Source organism: Saccopteryx leptura, chromosome 2 (genome assembly GCF_036850995.1).
Source record: "Saccopteryx leptura isolate mSacLep1 chromosome 2, mSacLep1_pri_phased_curated, whole genome shotgun sequence".
NCBI lineage: Eukaryota > Metazoa > Chordata > Mammalia > Chiroptera > Emballonuridae > Saccopteryx > Saccopteryx leptura.
Genome location: NC_089504.1, coordinates 12,733,438 through 12,750,805, shown reverse-complemented (window position 1 = coordinate 12,750,805; position 17,368 = coordinate 12,733,438). Strand labels below are relative to the sequence as shown.

General features: G+C 40.5%; 1 protein-coding gene across 1 annotated transcript; it reads left to right on the top strand.

Annotated features, from left to right (window-relative positions):
* Positions 1-6,240: 6,240 nt before the first annotated feature.
* Positions 6,241-7,901, top strand: LOC136392913 (olfactory receptor 1J4-like). Its single transcript, XM_066365595.1, has one exon. It carries the CDS (start codon positions 6,241-6,243, stop codon positions 7,171-7,173), a length of 933 nt encoding a protein of 310 aa, XP_066221692.1. The 3' UTR covers positions 7,174-7,901.
* The last annotated feature ends 9,467 nt before the right edge of the window (positions 7,902-17,368 follow it).

Genomic DNA, 17,368 nt, shown 5'->3' with positions numbered 1-17,368 from the left:
AAAAAAAAGAACAAAGGTATCTATGAACAATATAGAGAAATATCAGGATACCTGGTTAAAAGGGGAAAAAACAATGCATAGAGTAGCACTTATAGCATGCAACGTTTTATGTAAACATGAAAGAAAAACACAATGCACATATGTCTGCCTATTTGAGCACATAGAGACACTGGGAGAATAAATAGAAATTAACAACATTGTTACATACAGGACCTGGGGCAGAAGATGAGTATGATTATTTATATAGCTTTCACTATGTTGTCTTTTACCACTAAAAAATAAATAGAAGAGGTGGTGAGCCTGCCCTGTGCTGGCACAGCGAATAAGCGTCGACCTGGAATGCTAAGGTCGCCGGTTTGAGACCCTGGGCATTCCCAGTCCAGACACATATGGTATTTGTTGCTTCCTGCTCTTTCCCCCTTCTCTCTTCTCTCTCTCTCTCTTTCCTCTCTCTTAGAAAAGATAAATCAAAAAGACATGATGAATTAAGCAAGATAGAATAAAACAAAACTACTGAAACTAACTATATTGCAAATTACTACCATAATTTGACTAAAGAAGAAAATAAAATAAGTAACCTAATTAATTATTGAACCCAGAACCACCATAAAAAAAGGGAAAACATTTTAGCTGTAATTTGTTATTAACAGTATTAGGACTTCAAGATTCTCTTTTTTTCTTAAGTGAGAGGTGGGAAGTTGAGGAGGCAGAGAAACATGCTCCCACATGCACCCAACAGGGAACAGGGATCCACCCAGCAAGCATCCTACCAGGTTATGCTCTGCCCATCTTGGGCAGCTGCTTAACTTCTCAGCACTGAGTTATTTGAGCTCCTGAGGCCAGGCCATAGAGCCACCCTCAGCGCTAGGACCAATCAGCTTGAACCATTTGAACCCTGGCTGTGGGAGGGGGGGAGATAGAGAGAGAAAAGGGAAGGGGTAAGTGGTGAAGCAAATAGTTGTTTCTCCTGTGTACCCTGACTGGGAATCAAACCCAGGACTTCCACACACCAGGCCTATGCTCTACCACTGAGAAAACAGGCCAGGGCTGATTTCAAGAATCTGAAACAGCTCACCCTATGTCCAAACATTCAGCAAATTATTAAATATAGAGGAAAAGGTTGAGTCCACACTCATGGGGAAGGTGCTGTGTACATGGAGAAGGAGAGGCTGGAATGAATTCTCTGTGGTCAAACTAGAATTGGAGACCTCAACTCATGGATTTAAGAAAGTATAAATAGATAGAAATATATATATGTTCTTTGTCAACATATACTCTGTTCCAATCCCACATATGTTTTGTTTTGTTTTGTTTTAGTGAAAGAGAGAGTGAGGCAGAGAAAAGGACAGACAGGAGGAAAAGAGAGATGAAAAGCATCAGTTCTTCATTGTGGCAGCTTAGTTATGCATTGATTGTTTTCTCATACATGCCTTGACCGAGGATGGCGATTAGGGGGCTGCAGCTGAGCTAGTGACAACTTGCTCAAGCCAGTAACCTTGGACTCAAACAAGTGGTCTTAGACTTCAAGCCAGTGACCTTTGAGGTCAAGCCTGTGACCATGGGGTCATATCTATGATTCTACACTAAAGCCAGCAAACCCAGTCTCACACTGGTGAGCCTGTGCTTAAGCCAGTGACCTTGGAGTTTCTAACTTGGGTCCTTTGAATCCCAGGACAATGTTCTATCTACTGTGCCCCCACTTGGCCAAGCTCATCCCTTATTCTTTCTGTCTCACTCTTCTCCCACTTCCTATAGAAAATATTCCTTTAGTTTCTTAGTTTCTAGTTTTTACTTCTTGTGTTTCTTTTTATATAGATTTACTCGTTGGCTTCTCTGAGATCATTTAACATCCTTGAAAGTAATAAACACACCTAAAGTTCAAAATGAATAACAACAGTAATGGTTTATAACTCAAAGAATAACAAGTATCATTAGTCTATAAAGATATAATTAATTAATTAATCAATCAAATGAATGAATAAATAGCAAATGAGTGGGGAATAACAATAAATTCCTTCTTTTTGAAAAATACAATTAAACAACACAGGAGAAATGTCAAAAGTAGAAAAATCACCATTTGGCCACCACATTTGCAATAATTTTATCATATAAGAATCACCAAAGGCGGTTAAATGTAGTGGGTGAAATTATAATAAGAAAATAGTTATGCTTATCTAGTTTAAATACATCTACTCAAATGATAACTCTAAATTACAAGGTTAAAACAGTAACTTTTTAAAGGTTTATATTAATTGGGATAACACAGTTAGTCAAACCATACACAATTCAAGTGTCCAACTCAGTATCACCCCATCTACACGAGCTTCATGAACCCCTGGCCCCATGCAGGTCTCTCTCTGCCCCTGACCCCCCCACTCTGCACTTCTCTCCCGACCTCCTCACCCCTTTCCCTCGGGCTATGGCCTCCCTGCTGTCTGTACCCACATGTTACGTGTATATGTTTTCTTAGCTAATTCCTTCCCTTCTTTCATCTTGTCCCCTCACCCCTTCCCTCTGATGACTGTGTGTCTGGTCCACGTGTCCAGGCCTTTATTTCTACTTTGACCATCAGTGTCTTGTGATCCTTAGATTTCACTTATGAGCGGGATAATATGGTATTTAAAAAATGCTAACTTTACAGTAGAGAACCAGGCAGACACCACCTTAGCCAACTAATCAATGATAAAAACACTAGTTATTAAAAAATTAATAACATAATTAATAATATGTACCATGCCATATGTACTGAAAATCTAACCCTGAAATACATAAATACATGCACGCATACACAAAGAAGACATACATAATAAAATATTAATTTAATCATTGAAGAATCATGGTGAAGTCTGTCCAGAAATATGCTACTTCATTATCTCAACTTCTCTGTATCTTTAAAATCACGACCAAATAAAAAGTTGAAAATCCTCTGTCCCAGCTGGAACAATGCCCAAAAAGAAAGGAGCCCAGGGCATCAACTGGAATCAGGGACACTGTCCCCTAGGACTCCAGTCCCTCTGGCTCTGGGACACACAGCTCCCCAAAGGGCAGTCAGAAAGTAGCCCGAAGCTTGGGGACTGTGTTTCAGTCTCTCATTAGTAATAAGTCTTGTCTTGGACTCATTTCCCTGGAGCTGGTTGAGGAGAATGAAGGTCTAGAAGGGCCAGAGCCACAGATGTTTCTTCTCTGTGTCTGGACCTAAGGCCTCCTGAAGAAACCTGAGGAGTCGGGCAGCAGTCTGGAGCAGAAGGGTCTGACTCAGCAGTGACGGGCACAGGTCAGAGGGGCTGGGACTCTGCCCTTGGCGATGGGTCTGCCTGTGTGCTAGTGGGTCATGTGGGACTCTGTGTCCATGACTGTGTGTGTGTGCATGTATTGTGTCTGTTTGAGTATGTGCTTGTCTGACAGGTGTGTGTGTGTGTGTGAGTGTGTGTGCTATGTATCTGACTGACAGCCTGACCCTTTTCCTGAGTTAGACCCTACGTAGGCCCTGTTTTACCAGGTATAGACCAAGTGATCTCCTCCTGCTGTGTGACTGGGGACTTCTGGTCCATGCCTGTGACCATAAACACCTGCAGCACAGCTGGGCATCAGGAGTGAGATTGTCATCTCAGATGCTGGACAAGAAGATGACGACCTCACAGGGGACCAAGGTCAGAGAGGGCTCACACGTCTCTTTGCAGTTTGTGCTGCTGCCCGTGCCAGCTGTGTTTGTGGGTGACACACCCATGTGTGAGAGCAGGAAGGTGTATTGTTTGGTTTCCTCAGTGTGTGTGTTACCAAATGTATGTGACATGTGCATGGTGTAGGTGGAGGTGTAATGACCACACCTGTGATGGAATAGGCGGACCTGCCCCATGCTGACTGCCCTCCCCCAGCAGGGGGTGGGTCAGAGGGGGCGGGAGCATGCCTCTCAGTAATAGGAGCAGGTGTGCTGATGTTGTAGGGAGCATGGCTGAGTGTGCATGTGTGTTGTTGTGTATCTTCCATGAGATTGTTGAATTGTGTGTGCTCTTACATGTTTTTGGTGACCTGGTTGTATACTTCCTGAATTATGTATATGTGAAGATTTGAGAGTATACCAGGAATGCCATGAATCAGGAGTGTTTATGTGCATTGTGAGTGTGATTGTTGTTGAGTGTACAACATTGTGTGTTGTGTATGTCTCGCTTTGAGTGTTACTTATGACTTGTATGTATGTATATGAGTGTTTATGAGTTGATCGACATACTGGCGTCCCCACCCTTAGGAAGAGATCTTAGTCACAGGTGACTAGAATCCTCCAATCAGCACTCTGTGTTTGTGTGTGTGTGTGTGTGTGTGTGTGTTGTGGGTATATAATCTGCTTCCGTGACCTCAGTATTTCCTGAGTTGTCCTCCAACTTGGGCACCAACATCTGAGGTAAACAAAGTCTAAGTCAGTCCCTGCTTTTGAAATGGCTCTCCTATTTTCTTCATGTACCTGAGCGTGACTTAGTCATGTACAATTTTGCAACCATTTCTATTTCTTTTATTAAACATCCATGGAAAAAGACGTACTCCAGGCATGAAACTGTGTGATGTTTTAGGCTGAGTCACTATCAAACTGCAATGAAACATTGGGAAAGTTTATTAAATCCTTTGCTTCAGTTTCCACATTTATAAAAAGGAAAGAATTATACTTGTCTCATAAATCTTGCAGATACCTTCAGTAAATTTTTATTATATATATATAAATAGAAGTCAATCTATTCAAAAATGTTCTCTCAGTTTAAAAGGTCATAAATATGCAGGAATTTAATAATCTAGCAAAAGAATGAAAAATATTTTGGATAACTTTGTGTCCTCACAGCTATAAAATAATATTATATTGCTTGGCTTCCTAAAAACAATTTGAAGGATCCCACTTGTGACGGTTAGGAGTGTGGGTTCTGATCACACAGACATGTTAAACCCTATGAAACAGTAATAATTGTTAATGTATAGAATATAGTAGTACATATATATCCAGTTATATACTTTAAACATTACACATTTTATAGATACAGATATATATATACATGCATGTGTGCCATTCTGTCCTTTATTGCACTGTTGTGTGTCCACACATTTTTATCATTATGTTTCTATTTCTTAAAAACTATAATGGTGAAATAACACATATATTTAGTGCAGCTGTGAAGAGGTCTTCGACTCTGGAAATGTACACTGATGCATAGATTTACATCGGAAATGTAAGTAAAGTCCTCAGCCAGTACCCAAATGTTCACCAAAATACTCAACATCATTATAAATAATATTTTGAAGGCTATTCAGGCATCAAGTAACTTTAAGTGTCCATCTGTTTAAAGAGCGTCCATGATTTTACAGCTGCCGGTCAATGGGACCAGGCAGGTTCACTGGGTTGTGACAATGCTCCAACAATGTCAACTCTGCACTGGAGTTTCTTTTCTTTTTTAACTCTACTTTTTTAGAGAAAGATAGACAGGAATGACAGATATAGGAAGAAAGGAAGACAGATGAGAAGCAACAACTCTTATTTGTTTCATTCAGTTGGGAATTGATTGTTTCTCCTAATTTGCCTTCAAGCTAGTAACTTTGGGCTCAAGTCAGCAACATTGGGATGACATCGACAACTTGCACTCAAGCTGGCAAGCTGACACCCAAGCCAAAAAGCCCATACTTTAACTGGAGGCCTCAGGGTTTGGAATGAGGGACCTCAGGGTCCTGCATCCTGAGTGGATGCTCTATTTACTCCACCACCAGCAGTCTGGCTGGAGTGTCATATTTTTTAAGGTAGAAGCAACTGATATCAGTTTTGGGGGATCAGTTCTATTTCTGTCACAGTGAGTCAGTGTGGTGTGGCTCTGGCCTGAGGGAGAAATGATCCCTCCATGCCCATCACGATCTAACCTCACAGAAGAGGGGACCTTGCTCTTCGTGTTCACTGCTGCATCTCCGTCCTTAGTGCCTCAAGACACAGACTCAGTATCAGTAAACTAGGTTGAATGAAACCATAAACACCCTTTTGTGTCTGTGTAATGAAGTCTTCTTGGCTGTGTTAGGTGTGCGATGTTTTCCTGGATCCTCACTGAGACAGTGTGAGGATGCACGCACCTATAGGTTTCATAAATTAATAGGTGTGTGATCAAACATTCATGTTGTTCCCAGAAATTAATAGTATGAGACGTTATGATCCTGGGCATCCTTTCCAGGTTGCTGAGAGTCCCAAACCTCCTTCCTCCCCAGCAGACAGGGAGCAGCATGGGGCCCGAGAACCAGAGCAGCGTGTCCGAGTTCCTCCTCCTGGGGCTCCCCATGCGCCCAGGGCAGCAGCGCGGGTTCTTCACCCTGTTCCTGGGCATGTACCTGACCACGGTGCTGGGCAACCTGCTCATCATCCTGCTCATCAGGCTGGACTCCCGCCTGCACACGCCCATGTACTTCTTCCTCAGCCACTTGGCCTTCTCTGACATTTCTCTGTCATCTGTCACTGTCCCAAAGATGCTCACGAACATGCAGACTCAGCAACAATCCATCTCCTATGTGGGATGCATTGCTCAGATGTATTTTTTCATAATTTTTGCTGGTCTTGACAATTTTCTTCTGGCAGTGATGGCATATGACAGGTATGTGGCCATCTGTCACCCTCTACACTACACCAGCATCATGAGGGAGGGGCTGTGTGTGCTGCTGGTGGCTAGCTCCTGGATTCTATCATGTGGCAGTGCCTTGTCACATACCCTCCTCTTAGTCCAACTGTCCTTCTGTGCCGACAACACCATCAGCCACTTCTTCTGTGAACTCACTGCGCTCCTGAAGCTGAGCTGCTCTGACATCTCCCTCAATGACCTGGTCATCTTCTCTGAGGGAGTAATGCTTTTATTCCTGCCTATGTGTATTGTTTTGGGCTCATATGTCCGTATAGGGACCATCATCCTGAGGGTCCCCTCCACCAAGAGACTCTTTAAAGCCTTTTCCACCTGTGGCTCCCATCTCCTTGTGGTGACTTTATACTATGGGGCACTTACAAGTGTTTACTTATTGTCCTCATCATGGGATTCCAAGGACATCATTGCTTCGGTCATGTACTCGATAGTTACCCCCATGCTGAACCCCTTCATCTACAGCCTGAAGAACAGAGATATCAAACAGGCCTTGGAAACATGTGTCAGCAGGGTTAACTGCTTTGAATAGAAATCACTAAATCCTCTTATTGCAGTTAGGAGCACTGTGAGATAGATCCCTTAATATTATTGTATGATTGACATCTCCATATACAGTAACTTTAATAAAATAGTCATTCTGTTGTTATGTAAAAATTTTGTTAATATGTCACTATGTTAAGTGTATCACCGGGATTTTTAAATAATTATATATTTTTTAATTAATATTTTTCCTTGTTCATCATTTCTTCTAAAATGTATACAAAATCTTATGTAAAACACTGCAAAATTCTAAGTGTGGATTCTTCTTTTTCCTTTGAGATAATATCAGTTTTAGCTTATGTTGTGAGGACACACTGATTTAGCATCGTGATCTGCTTCTGATTAACCTAACTTCATTTTTTTTTAAACTGATTTCTTTATGCTCATTTACACTGGCTTTAAGCTAATTGATGCAATTCTTCCCAACTCACATTCAATGACATGATGTTGGCAGACTGTAATCAGCCATGGTAGAAATAATTACTCTATGAAATGCACAGGTAGTACAAAGCGAGGCTTTTAAAACAGAGAAAGATTTTTATAAATGTATTTAACAACACCCCACTTTGTTCATAAGTAGGAGATATTACTACCAATGAGTCCTACCTAACACCTCATCTACTACTGATATTAGTATATGTAGAGATATAGATACACATACAGATATAAACAGATACTATAATAGTATATGACATAAAGATGCAGCTTTCTTGAGGTTAATGTTTACATAATATTTCTTTCCCATCACATTAATTTTTTTATGGGCTTATCTCTTTGAGATGTCCATTGTCCATAGTGTGAAGTTGGATTTTCCTGTTTCTATATAAAGCAACCATTCATATATTAATTGAGAATTTTATCTACTGACATGTAAGGTAATCATAATATCTTTGAATTTGTGTTTTTCATATTACTTATTTTTTTATTGTATATACCTGTTTCACATTTATTCTCTTGCCTTCTTCCTTTTATTTACTAAATACATATTTTATTACTTTATCTTTGCTTTTTAACCTATTAATCAATCTTTCATTATTATTATATTTTTATAACCCTTATCTGTGCTGTGTGCTAACATTACTTTATACTTTCTCCTCAATTATTTACATTTTATTTTAATATTAAAACATGAAATTTACCATTTTTGTCTTTTGATATCTATAATTTATTGACATTAAGGACACTCATCACCCATATCTCATTTGCAACTCCTAAAGAACACATCGTAGAACATCAATAAGTTTAAGTATTTCTCAAATGTGGAAAAAAGAACAAATGTGAAATGAATCAATATGGAGAAATAACAGGATACCTGACTAAATGGGAAAAGAGCAATGTGTAAAGTAGCACTTATCGCATGCTACTTTTTATGTAAAAATGAATGAAAATTACATTGCACATATGTCTGCCTATTTGAGCACACAGAGACACTGGAAGAATAAATAAAAACTAATGACATTGTTTTTCTTCAGGACGTGGGGCAGAAGAATCAGATCAGTATGTTCATTTGTATAGTTTGTACTGTGTTGTATTTTGTCACTAAAAAATAAATAGAGGAGATGGTGAGCCTGACCTGTGGTGGCACAGTGGACAAGCACGGACCTGGAATGCTGAGGTTGCCAGTTTGAGACCCTGGGTATTTCTGGTCAAGGCAGATATGGTAGTTGATACTTCCTTCTCCTCCCCCCTTCTCTCTCTCTCTTTTTCTTTCTCATCTCTTAAAAAAGGGTAAAAGAAAATGGGACATGGTGAATTAAGCAAGATAGAATAAAACAAAACAAATGGACCTAACTATATTGCAAATTACTACCATAATTTACAAAAGGGGAAAATAAAATGAGTACCCTAAGTAATTATTGAACCCAGAATCATGTTTATACACAATCACCATTAAAAAAGTGAAAATAAAGTTTTAGCTATAATTTGTTATTAACAGTGCTATATGATTCCAAGATTCTCTTTTTTTATTAAGTGAGAGGTGGAGAGGCAGGGAAGAAGAGAAACAGGCTCCTGCATGCACCCAGACAGAGATCCACCCAGCAAGCCTTCTACCAGGTGATGCTCTGCCCTTCTGGGGTAGCTGCTTCATTGCTTGTCAAATGAGTTATTTGAGCTACTGAGGTGAGGCCATGGAACCATCCTCAGCTCCAGGGCGAGGTAGCTTGAACCATTTGAGCCCTGGCTGTGGGAGGAGAGAGAGAGAAAGAGAGAAAAAGAAGTGGAGTTTGGTGAAGCAAATAGTTGCTTCTCCTGTGTATCCTGACAGGGAATCAAACCCAAGACTTAGAAACACAAGGTCTATGCTCTACCACTGAGACAACTGTCCAGGGCTGATTTCAAGTATCTGAAATAGCTCACCATGCGTCCAAAGATTCAGAATATTGATATAAAGGAAAATGAGTGAGTCCTCCCTCAAGGGGAAGGTGCTGTGCACATGGAGAAGGGGAGGCTTGAAAGAATTCTCTGTTGTCAAACCGGAATTGGAATATCAATTTAGAACTCATGGATTTAGGAAAGTATAAATAGATAGAAATGTATATATTCTATGTCAGCATGTACACTGTTCCCATCATATATATAATGTTTTTAGAGAGAGGGAGGCAGAGAGAGGTACAGACAGACAGGAAGAGAGATGAGAAGCATAAATTCTTTATTGTGGTAACTTAGTTACACATTGATTCCTTTCTCATAGATGCCTTGACCAGGGATGGGGGGCAGGGGACTACAACTGAGACAGTGACCCCTTGCTCAAGCCAGCAAACTTGGGCTCAAGCAAGGGGCCTTGGGCTTCAAGCCAGTGACCTTTGAGCTCAAGCCAATGACTATGGAATCATGTCTATGATTCTACACTTAAGCCAGCAACCCCAATCTCAAACTGGTGAGCCTGTGCTTAAGCCAGCAACCTTGGAGTTTCTAACCTGGGTTCTTTGAATCTCAGGTCAATGCTCTATCTACTGTGCAACCACCTGGTCAAGCTAATGCTCCATTCATTTTGTCCCACTTGTGACCCACCTCCTATAGGTAAATACTCTATTAGTTTCTTAGTTTCTAGTTTTTACTTCTTGTGTTTCTTGTTATACATAATTACCCATTGGTTTCTCTGAAATCATTTAACATCTTTGAGAATAATGAACACACTTAAAGTTTAAAATAAATAACAACAGCAATGGTTTATAACTCAAAGAATAACAAGAATCATTAATGTACAAATAAATTAATAAAGAAATAGCAAATGAGTGGGGAGTAAAGATAAATTCCTTCTTTTTAAAAAATACAATAAAAATACAAAAAAGAAATGACAAGAGTAAAATAATCATTTGGCCACGACATTTGCAATAATTTTGTCATATAAGAATCACGAGCCCTGGCCGGTTGGCTCAGCAGTAGAGCATCGGCCTAGCGTGCGGAGGACCCGGGTTCGATTCCCGGCCAGGGCACACAGGAGAAGCGCCCATTTGCTTCTCCACCCCTCCGCCGCGCTTTCCTCTCTGTCTCTCTCTTCCCCTCCCGAAGCCAAGGCTCCATTGGAGCAAAGAGGGCCCGGGCGCTGGGGATGGCTCTGTGGCCTCTGCCTCAGGCGCTAGAGTGGCTCTGGTCGCAACATGGCTACGTCCAGGATGGGCAGAGCATCGCCCCCTGGTGGGCAGAGCGTCGCCCCATGGTGGGCGTGCCGGGTGGATCTCGGTCGGGCGCATGCGGGAGTCTGTCTGACTGTCTCTCCCTGTTTCCAGCTTCAGAAAAATGAAAAAAAAAAAAAAAAAAGAATCACGAATGGGTGTTAAATGTAATGGGTGAAATTATAATAAGAAAATAGTTATGTTTATCTAGTTTAAACACATCTACTCAAATGATAACTCTATATTACAAGGTTAAAACAGTAACTTTCTAAAAATTTATATTAAATTTATTGGGGAAAAAATGGTTTGCCAAACCATATATGTTTGAACTGTACAACTCAATATCACTCCATCTACATGCAGCTGCATGCACCCCTGGCCCCATGCAGGTCTCTCTCTGCCCTGTCTCCCCACTGTATACTTCTCTCCCCACCTCCTCACCACTTTCCTTTGGGCTCTGGCCACCCTGCTGTCTATATCCACGTGTTATATGTATATGTTTTCTTTTTTTAATTTAATTTTTATTGATTTTTATTTATTTTGTTTATATAGATTCAAGTATCCCATTAAATATATCTCCATCTCCCCACCACCACGTTCCTGTTGATACTTCCATTGCCCCCTTCCCCCAATTCCTTGCCCCCTTCCTTCCAGGATTTGCTGTCCTGCTCTTTATATCTCTGTTATGTATATATAATTTCATTAATCTCTTTCCCTTCTCTGATCCCATCCTCTCATCCCCTTTCCTCTGACCACTTTCCCTCTGGTCCCTCTGACCCCGCCTCTACCTCTATTCCATTCCTCAGTTCACATTGTTCATTACATTCTTCATATGAGTTAGGTCATCTGATAATTTTTCTTTATCTGCCTGGCTTATTTCACTAGGCCCCTAGGTCCAACCATGCTGTCATAAAAGGTAAGATTTTATTCTTTTTCACGGTCGCATAGTATTCCATTGTGTATACATACCACTGCATTTTAATCCACAAGTCCACTGACAAACATTTGGGCTATTTCTAAGTGCTGGCTATTGTAAATGATGCTGCAATAAACATGCTGGTGTTTGTCTTCTTTTGAATCAGTGATTTGGTATTCTTAGGATATATTTCTAAAAGTGAGATAGCTGGGTCAAAGGCAGTTCCATTTTTAATTTTTTGAGGAATCTCCATATTGTTTTTCATAGTGCCTGCACCAGTCTGCATTCCCACCAGCAGTGCAGGAGGGTTCCCTTTTCTCCACACACTCGTCAGCACTTATTATGTGTTGTTTTCTTAATGAGAGCCATTCTGACTGGTGTGAGGTGATATCTAATTGTGGTTTTAATTTGCATTTCAACATTAGTGATTAATGATGTTGGACATTTTTTCATATGCCTATTGGCCATCTGTATGTCCTCAATGGAGAAGTGTCTATTCATTTCTTTAGCCCATTTTTTGATTGGATTGTTTAACTTCCTGGTGTTGAGTTTTACAAGTTCTTTATAAATGTTGGTTATCAACCCCTTATCAGACCTATTGTTGAATATGTTCTTCCATTCTGTGGTTTGTCTTTTTATTTTTTTATAGTGTCTTTAGCTGTGCAAGAAATACACATAGCATGAGAGTGAAGGGATGGAAAAAGTATTTCACACAAATGAAATGGACAAAAAAGCTGAAGTAGCAATATTTATATCTGACAAAATAGACTTTAAAACAAAGGCTATAGTAAGGGATAAAGATATCAGTACATGATGATAAAATAAGCAATCCAACAGGACGATATAACCATTATAAATATCTATGCACATAATATAGGAGCACCTAAATATACGAAGCAGATTTTGATGGGCATAAAGGGCGAGATCAACAATAATACTATAATAGTAGGGGATTTTAATACCCCACTAACTTCAGTGGATAGATCCTCCCAACAGAAAATTAACAAAAAAAATAGCAGCCTTAAAGGACACACTAAATCAACTGGATTTAATAGATAACTTTAGAACCTTTCACCCCAAAGCAGCAGAATATACATTCTATTCAAATGCTCATGGTACATTCTCTAGGATAGACCACATGTTAGGACAAAAAATAAGTCTCAATAAATTTAAGAAGATTGAAATCATATCATGCATCTTCTCTGATCACAATGGCATGAAACTAAAAATCAACTACAATAGAAAAACTGAAAAACATTCAACCACTTGAAGACTAAATAGCATGTTATTAAATAACAAATGGATTAACAATGAGAACAAGAAAGAAATAGAAAATATCCTAGAAACAAATAAAAATGAACATACAATATCTCAAAATTTATGGGACACAGCAAAAGCAGTCCTAAGAGAAAAGTTCATAGCATTACAGGCATACCTAACGCAAAATAAAAGCCCAAGTAAACAATGTAATACTGCATCTAAAAGAACTAGAAAAATAAAAGCAAGAAAATTCTAGAGGAAGTAGAAGGAAGGAGATAATAAAGACTAGAGTAGAAATAAATGACATAGAGGCAAAATAACAATAAAGAAGATCAATAAAAACAAGAGCTGGTTCTCAGAAAAGGTAAATGAGATTGATGAACCTTTAACCAGATTCACCAAGTAAAACAGAGAGAGAACTAAAATAAATAAAATTAGAAATGAGAGTAGAAAACTAACAACTGACAATTAAGAAATACAAAGGATTGAAGAAAATACTATGAAGAACTCTTTGTCAAAAAATTGGACCAACCAGGTGAAATGGACAAATTCCTTGAAACATATAGTCTCAAAAATCAATCTGGAAGAATCAGAAAACCTAAACAAACTGAAAACAACAAATGAGATTGAAACAGTTATCAAAAAACTCCCAGGGCCCTGGCCGGTTGGCTCAGCGGTAGAGCGTCGGCCTGGCGTGCGGGGGACCCGGGTTCGATTCCCGGCCAGGGCACGTAGGAGAAGCGCCCATTTGCTTCTCCACCCCCCCTCCTTCCTCTCTGTCTCTCTTTCCCTCCCGCAGCCAAGGCTCCATTGGAGCAAAGATGGCCCGGGTGCTGGGGATGGCTCCTTGGCCTCTGCCCCAGGCGCTAGAGTGGCTCTGGCCTGCCCCTGGTGGGCAGAGCATCGTCCCTGGTGGGCGTGCCAGGTGGATCCCGGTCGGGCGCATGTGGGAGTCTGTCTGACTGTCTCTCCCCGTTTCCAGCTTCAGAAAAAATACAAAAAAAAAAAAAAAAAAATCCCAGCAGGCCCTGGCCGGTTTGCTCAGTGGTAGAGCGTCGGCCTGGCGTGTAGAAGTCCTGGGTTCAATTCCCGGCCAGGGCACACAGGAGAAGCATCCATCTGCTTCTCCACCCTTCCCCCTCTCCTTCCTCTCTGTCTCTCTCTTCCCCTCCTGCAGCTGAGGCTCCACTGGAGCAAAGATGGCCCGGGCACTGGGGATGGCTCCTTGGCCTCTGCCCCAGGCGCTAGAGTGGCTCTTGTCTCAACAGAGCGACGCCCCGGAGGGGCGGAGTATCATCCCCTGGTGGGCGTGCCGGGTGGATCCCGGTCGGGCGCATGTGGGAGTCTGTCTGACTGTCTCTCCCCTTTCTGGCTTCAGAAAAATACAGAAAAAAAAAAACAAACTCCCAGCAAACAAAAGCCTAGGCCAGATGGCTTCCCAGGCAAATTTTACCAAATATTCAAAGAAGAACTAACTCCAATCCTTCTCAAGCTATTTCAAAAAATTCAAGAGGAGGGAAAACTTCCAAGCTCCTTTTATGAGGCAAGCATAATCCTCATTCTAATACCAGGCAAAGACACTACAAAAAAGAAAACTATAGGCCAATATCTCTGATGAACTTAGTTGCTAAAATTCTCTAAAATATTAGCAAACCGGATCAAGGAATATATGAAAAATATCATACATCATGCTCAAGTGGGATGTATTTTGGGGAGGAAAGGATGGTACAATATTCGTAAATCAATCAATGTGATTCATCACATAAACAAAAGAAAGGATAAAAATCAAATGTTAATATCAATAGATGCAGACAAAGCATTTGATAAATCCAGCACCCATTTATGATCTAAACTCTCAGAAAACTGGAAATGCAGGGAACATATCTCAACATGATAAAGGACATTTATGACAAACTCATAGCCAACATCATACTCAATGGGCCAAAATTAAAAGTAATCCCCTAAAGATCAGGAACAGGGCAGGGGTGCCCCCTTTCACCACTCTTATTCAACATAGTTCTGGAAGTCCTAGCCACAGCAATCAGACAAGAAGAAGAAATAAAAGACATCCAAATTGGAAAAGAAGAATTAAAACTATCATTATTTGCTGATGACATGATACTGTACATAAAAAACCCTAAAGTCTCAGTCAAAAACCTACTGGATCTGATAAATGAATTCAGCAAGGTGGCAGGATATAAAATTAATATTTAGAAATCAGTGGCATTTTTATACACCAACAATGAACTGTCTGAAAGAGATATTAAGGAAACAACCCCTTCACCTCTGCAACAAAAAAATAGATACCTATGAGTAAATTTAACCAAGGAGGTTAAAAACCTGTACTCGGAAAATTCTAATACATTGATAAAGAAAATCAAGGAAGATACAAACAAATGAAAGCGTATACTGTGTTAATGGATAGGAAGAATAAACATCATTAAAATGTCTATATTACCAAAGCAATCTATAAATTCAATGCAAATTCTATTAAAGTACCAATGACGTACTTTAAAGATATAGAACAAATATTCCAAAAATTTATATGAAACCAAAAATAACACAAATAGCCTCAGCAATCTTAAAAGAGAAGAATTAAGTGGGGGTATCACACTTTCTGATATCAAGTTATACTACAAGGCCATTGCACTCATAACAGCTTGGTGCCAGCATAAGAAACAGGCATATAGATCAATGGAACAGAACAGAGAAACCACCAATAAACCTACACCTTTATGGCCAATTGATATTTGACAAAGGAGGTAAAAGCATACAATGGAGTAAAGGCAGTCTCTTTAACAAATGGTGTTGAGAAAATTGGACAGCTACCTGCAAAAAAATGAAACTAGACTTCCAACTTACACCATTCACAAAAATAAATTAAAAATGGATAAAAGACTTAAATGTAAGTCATGAAACCATAATCATCTTGGAAGAAAACAACCAGTAAGCTCTCCAACATCTCTCACAGCAATATATTTGCTGATTTATCTCCATGGGCAAGTGAAATAAAAGACATGATGAACAATGGGACTATAGCAAACTAAAAAGCTTTTGCACAGCTTATGTGTATATGATTTCTTAGCTAATCTCTTCCCCTTCTTTCATCCCATTCCCTCACCACTTCCCTCTGATAACTGTGTATCTAGTCCATGTGTTCATTTAAAAATCATAACTTTACACTAGAGAACCAGGCAGACACCACCTTAGTCAATAGATCAAGGATAAAAACACTAGTTATTAAAAAAATTAATATCATATCTAATAATATACACTGTGACACAATTGCTGAAAATTGAACCCTAAAATATACATAAATACATGCATACATAAATACAAAAGACATACATAATAAAATATTAATTTAATCATTGAAGAATCATGGTGAAGCCTGTCCAGGAATTCTTAATATCATTTTCACAACTTTTGTATATCTTTAAAATCACTGCCAAATAAAAAGTTGAAAAATCCTGTCCCTGCTGGAAACATGCACTAAAAGAAAGGAGTCCAGGGCATCAGTGGAATCAGGGACACTGTCCCCTAGGACTCCAGTCCCTCTGGCTCTGGGTCACAGCTCCCCAAAGGGCAGTCAGAAAGTAGCCCGAAGCTTGGGGACTGGGATTCAGTCCCTCATTAGTAATAAGTCTTGTCTTGGACTCATTTCCCAGGAGCTGCCTGAGGAGAATGAAGGTCTAGAAGGCCAGGGCCACAGATGTTTCTTCTCTGTGTCTGGACCTAAGGCCTCCTGAAGAAACCTGAGGAGTCGGGCAGCAGTCTGGAGCAGAAGGGTCTGACTCAGCAGTGACGGGCACAGGTCAGAGGGGCTGGGACTCTGCCCTTGGCGATGGGTCTGCCTGTGTGCTAGCGGGTCAAGTTAGACTCTGTGTCTACGACTGTGGGTGTGTCTGCATGTGTGTGTGTGTGTGTACATATATAGTTTATGCTTGTGTACGTGCTTGTGTGTGTGTGTATGTGTGTGTTTGTGTGTGTGTGTGCGCGTGTGCGCGCGCTATGTATCGGAACCACAGCCTGACGATCTTCCGGAGTTAGACCCTACGTAGGCCCTGTTTTAGCGGGTATAGACCAAGTGATCATCTCTTGCTGTGTGACTAGGGACTCCTGGTTCATGCCTGTGACCAAAAACACCTGCAGCACAGCTGGGCATCAGGAGTGAGACTGTCTCTCGGCTGCTGGACAAGAAGACACCGACCTCACCGGGGACCAAAGTCAGAGAGGGCTCACACCTGTCTCCACAGAGTGTGCTGCTGCCCATGCCAGCTAATTCGTGAGTGACACACTCGTGTGAGAGAGAAGGAAAACGTATTGTTTGGTTTCCTCTGTCTGTGTGTTACCATGTGCATGTGACACGTAGATGGTGGTGTAATGACCGC